The 5,743-nt window shown below is 34.3% G+C and overlaps 1 protein-coding gene across 1 annotated transcript; it reads right to left on the bottom strand.

Annotated features, from left to right (window-relative positions):
• Positions 1-3,321: 3,321 nt before the first annotated feature.
• Positions 3,322-4,896, bottom strand: LOC123565789 (homeobox protein Meis1-like). Its single transcript, XM_045359578.2, has one exon. The coding sequence runs from the start codon at positions 4,894-4,896 to the stop codon at positions 3,322-3,324; it is 1,575 nt and encodes a 524-aa protein (XP_045215513.2).
• Positions 4,897-5,743: the final 847 nt, after the last annotated feature.

Below are 5,743 nucleotides of genomic sequence, written 5' to 3' on the forward strand. Positions count from 1 at the left end.
TAACGACATATACAATAACAATAGCAAATTTTAGAATATGAATGACACGACATTGAATAACAATAACAAACATACAATAATAATAACATACATATATAATTTAGCAACGTTTGACATGCCATAGACCTGTGCTTTTTCTGCTCCTATTTGTCTTACTGAGAAACTTATATTCTGCAAGATCACAGGGTATGTTCTTAACTGCAGAAAAATACCAACTTGATCATACATCCTCCAGTTTTAAAAATATTTGAACTAACTGTGATATCAAACTTGTGTGATAAAATACCAGATTTCGTTTGTAACCTCATATAATTCATGATATGACAGATATGTTTACGAATAAATCAAATAAAATCAAATCAAATCAAAAAGTATAACAGACCAACATACAGTGTATTGTATAATTCGCCGGGAAAGGTTAAATTACACATAAAAAACATGTGCATCTATTAAAGTGTATTTACAGCTCTTACTGGTCGCTCATACTCGAAGGGCAACTGCTTCTCAAGAATACAAGGAAATATTGCGTCATTGAATAATATGCCATTAGTTTATACAGACTTTTTTTTAGGTCGATTGTGAAGGAAGTTCTACAACTTATATTAATCACTCTCGGCACCTCATTCCTGATGGAATCCATCGCTACGAGGGTATGAGAGAAGAGGCCAGTTTCCCTTTTATTGCTGAGCGCCAAGCAAGGGAGCTACTGGTACCATTTTTCACGTCTTTGGTATGACGCGGCCGGGGATCGAACCCACGTTTTCCCGCACTCATAGCGGACGCTATACCACTAGGCTATCGAGGCGGTGAATAATATGCCATTGAGAAGTACTCTTTGAACACATTATTGATATTTTGTAATTTACATGTCTTGTTTCACTGAAAAACATGTTCATTATAAGTGTAACTGAAAAGAAGAAAATTGAAGTAGCGAAGAATAATTAGTTTTATCCACATTACAGGAATTAAATGAAATTACTAACATTTTACGGCGACTAGATTGAAGTAGGGTTTTTGAAATCAGGAAATGCATAGAGCAGCACAATATTTGTTGATTGTATTACATTAAGCAGATATAAATCAAGGAATGCAATATTTATTATATTAAGCATATTAATAAAGGGAGGTAATATGTATAAGCAGATATTAATAAAGGGAGGTAATAATAAAATTAGTAAGATTGCTCTAAATTTTTTAGAAAACTGTTCTAGATGACCTGCAGTCACACTTTCCTATCTTTTGAGATTTTATAAAAATTGGCGAAATATACACTTTTATTGGGGTTCTAACTCTAGCTGATTGGTCTTTCTATTCCTCTAACGATCCCTAACAAAAATAACGAAAGTGGAATTGTCTTAAAATGTGATTGACCACATTTAAAAAAAAAAGCTAATTAAGTTTTATTCTAGCGACATTTATCTATAAAACACGCAGAATATGTAGAATAACTTTAAAAAAGGCGCTAGTGACGTAGGAATGATATCTTTATTTATCGGCTTAAATGACATTACTTGTCATTGTAAATACCCAACAGACTTTTTCATACGTTTTCATATACTAGTAGTTTGTAAATTGTGATATTATGGAGCTTATCAGGAGGGGAATTTCCTTGAAGTTCGTATTATAGGTATTCTTCTTATGCGACCTCGGCTTCCTTCGTCATAAACGGAAAGCCGTGTAATCGTTTATGAAGGTTCGAAGACTGTCAGAACACAAATATGGGAACGTTGAAAGTACTGATGGTCATAATGTCAGGTTTTTATTTTTCCGTAGGCTTCTATTATAATTTAAAAATGACCCCATCACATACCCGATATTGAAATATGGCCAGTAAAATGTTATTGCTTCATTAAGATACTTGCCAGACACAAAATGATAATAATTTCATGTATTCAATTACTTTTTCTACTTTTATTTCTTCAAACACACAGATAGGACTGCACCATTTAAAAGTCACGCATTCAGTCAGACACTTGAAACTATTCCTAATTTCACAGAAAACATTGTATCACACAATGTATCATTGTAAACATTACAGCTAAACATAACGGACAACGAAGAATAACTTGACAGCTGTAATTTTTGGAGTTATATTAAGTTGTAGCAACCATTCAGTACATAATTTTGGTGTTACACTAACTTAAGCGTAATGCCATGTCGGACGTTTGTTAAATCGAATTTGTCTATAACTGGTAAAAACAGAAAAAAATGGTGTTTCTGCAGGAAAAGCTAACATATTCCAAAAAACACAGAATTTTTAAACTAGTTAAATAAAATTGATAAAATGCAGGGAAGTGTCTCGCATTTTAATTTTGAACTCATTTAATAATTTCAGTAAAAAAGGTACCTATGTTAAAGTCTCTATATATGATTTCATTTGCTTGAAAATAAATCTATTCACTATTCTATGAGATGCAATGAGATGCCAAAACCTCATTAGAACCCCGTTTTAATATCTCCGGTGGAGTTTTCTTATCTACAAACTAATGGACTAACTGCAGGTTCAATAAGAATGATTAAACTTGCATTTATTGTATGTAAATTAACACAATGTAAAATTGTATTTAGGAACGGATGTGAGTATATGGGGTTATATCGTCTTTTAGAATACAAGGAGAGCAAAAATCGAAAGAAAAAAAAAAGTTGATGGTCATTTTCATTTAAACATTTAAACATGATCTGTTGGATGAATTGAATTCGTTCGTTACTAACTAGTAAAAAACCCCGTTTTTTTTTACTTTCATACAAAATAATAAAATATTATATGAGAATGGGTGAGTTCGTAACCCTAAAACTCATTTTTTTAGTTTTGACAGTCTATCATTTCGCCGGGAGTTTGAGAATCATTGTGGATAGCAAAATATTGACAAATCTTACTCTTTACCATTGTTTTGCATATTTTTGACATTTAACAGAACAGTAAATAAAGGACTTTATCTTGTTGACCGGACCATTTAACAAGCTTTGTGAAAACTAGGGAGTGGGTAAGAGAATGAAACTCTGTCTTTACAAAGAAATCAAATACGTGTTTTTCAAAAATATTATTTTATTTACAAACGCAAATCGTAAGTAACATATTTACATGAAATGTAATTCATAAATATAACATAAACTAATACTAGTAAGCACTTACGTCCAAATTATGTTATAGAATACTGGCTAACTGCTGCTTGAAATACAGCACAACATTTTTAATGCTGGTAATGGGGTGTACCACCGATTATAGGGAGCACTTTTAGATTGTACATTATAGATTTTTCCTTCACTTTTTGTGTAATCTTTTAAGAAAAGAACACTTGCGTTATAACACTATCTCGCATTTTACAGTTCTGTTGGTGGAAGGTTGTAATATGAATTTCCAAGACCTGGTGGTGGATACATTTCACTTCCGGTGTAACATGGCATGGAACTTATCATGTTATAACGAGAGAGCGATGAATCCATGTATGTTGGTGTAGGGTAAGCGGGCTTCATCGGATCATTGTAAGGGTCGCTGTGGCTTAAACTGCTCGTAAAATTTCCAGGCATGTGTGAAACCCCGTTATGTAACGTACCGTATCCGGTTTGAATAGAACTTCCCATAGTTACCGGTGCACTTCCGGAAATTTGTCCAGATAATCTATGTCCGCCTAATTGTGGCATGCTATGATTGTCTATTTGTGATGCTGGATCAGGGTAGAAACTTGGATGAGGATGAGATCCTGGGCCACTTCTGTTTGTCTGGTCAATCATTGGCTGGACAATACGTCTTCTTGCATTGATAAACCAGTTATTCACTTGCAGAATCGTAAGTCCAGTTTCTGCACCTAGTTGTTTCTTTTGTTCCTCCGATGGATAGGGATGCTGAAGGTGTTGAAATAACCAAGCACGAAGAATATTTGTAGCAGTTTTAGAAAATATACCACGTTTCTTTTGGCGTTTAGTTCCCTTACCAGCGGGTTTACTGGTTCCTTCACCTTCCTCCAGCGTGCTCCCCTCAGACCCTCGACTGCTGTCATCAGCGTCTGGTTCCCTTTCTCTCTTGATACCTTTGGTCTTTGTAGTCTTTGATTCCTTCTTAACTGGCGCTTCTGCTACCGCTGCAGGCGTTTGACTTGATACCATTGCCCCGTTGGAATGAAGTGATGCCGCATCATCAAGTTCCGTGAGCTGTATTGAACCAGTGGATGAGGGTCTATGGTCTGAGCCGCTGTCGGTGTCATCTGTAGGATCAAAATTACTATTTGAAAGTTTAGAAGAAGCATCGTCGTCATCTCCTTGAGCATCAACATTAAGGTCATTTGGCATTTTGCCCTTTAAACAAGTTATGTATCTCTCACAAAAGTTATCACAGAGTTCATGAACTTTTTCCAATTCTAGCAAATGAAATCTAAAGTTTTGAATAGCTTGCACCATTATATTGTCTATTTCCTGATTTTGTGTAAATATAGAACCTTCGTTTCTTTCAGCAAACTGTTTACTAAACATGAGGAGATCTTCATTAAAAGATTCAGAAGAACATATAGGATCACCCGAAACTTTTCGCGCACAAGTAGCAAGTTCACACTTTTCAAATATAATTGCTAACAGAGGAAACAAAGGATGTCCGTATAAAGCTTCTTTGTCACGTGATGGATCGTTTAACTGATTTCCCATACCTGACAATGATGGCACTCCGCTCACTGGAGGAAACTGATACAATGAAGAAGTCGTGGAAATCGTCTGTCCGTATCCGCTCGCAGCCGGAAGTGGACCAGCGTTGGTCATGTTGACGAGTTGTGGAGCGAACATCGAGTCGATATCCTCCTGAGGCAGTCCAAGTGTAGTTAATTTTGGTGGAGGCTGACCCAGGGATGACATCATAGGACCATTGTCGTAGGTCGGTGGTGGTAGAACTTCGTCAAATCTATCAGCCATCGTATCTAAATAAAAAAGAACGTTTGTTTAGACATTGATCTAAATCATATACTTTCAAGCAAAAACAATTTTGACTCAAACAGGTATATTTTAAAATATAATTCAAACAATTTTAAAAGGAAATACTTGCATCAAGTAGGTCTAAATCTTGTGATTCACAATGTCAAATGCATTAGTCTTTACATGTAATGGCCGTTTATGCATTAATGTATTGATTGTGCACTTTGTACATGTCAAAATGAATTCTATGTTCTGTTCTCTTCTATTACATTTAAAAATTCTCAAAGTCGTCAGTGAAATTTTTATATATAATATAAGCTCGTAAAATACTGCAGATCTCTTATTTTCAATATTAATCATACATGGTTTCCTAATATAAGTTATATTTTACCGCTGTTCAAATTACATTAAAATCCATTCAAACAAGCAACAGTTACGGGTTTTCATCAACTTCCGGAAGAGTGAAAGTTAAAAATGCAAATCAGTGTCGTTATTTAAACATTTTATGACTTGTTTTATCTTTCCATTATTAAATGGCCAACGATTATAAGAATATAAAAATGTGTTTCTTGTTGCGTGAATGATATAGTTAACATACAATGACGGGAAAACTTGACAATTTAGTTACCTGCCTGTCATTCTATCGGAATATATCCATGAAAAAAAAAACTAAGTTATTAGGTTTTCAAATTATGAATTAATATTTTACAAAGCACTACTATTTACAAGTTCATTCTAAACCACATTTATATCATTGGTATACAATGTATATATATATTTGAGTAGTAAAAATAAAATGTTACTATGGATTTAGTGAACTCTCCTTTAATTTTACAGCTTCCGCGTT

Source organism: Mercenaria mercenaria, chromosome 8 (genome assembly GCF_021730395.1).
Source record: "Mercenaria mercenaria strain notata chromosome 8, MADL_Memer_1, whole genome shotgun sequence".
NCBI classification, from domain to species: domain Eukaryota; kingdom Metazoa; phylum Mollusca; class Bivalvia; order Venerida; family Veneridae; genus Mercenaria; species Mercenaria mercenaria.

Excerpts from the sequence above, each read along its gene's own strand:
- LOC123565789 (XM_045359578.2), bottom strand. The coding sequence starts at position 4,896 with ATGGCTGATAGATTTGACGAAGTTCTACCACCACCGACCTACGACAAT.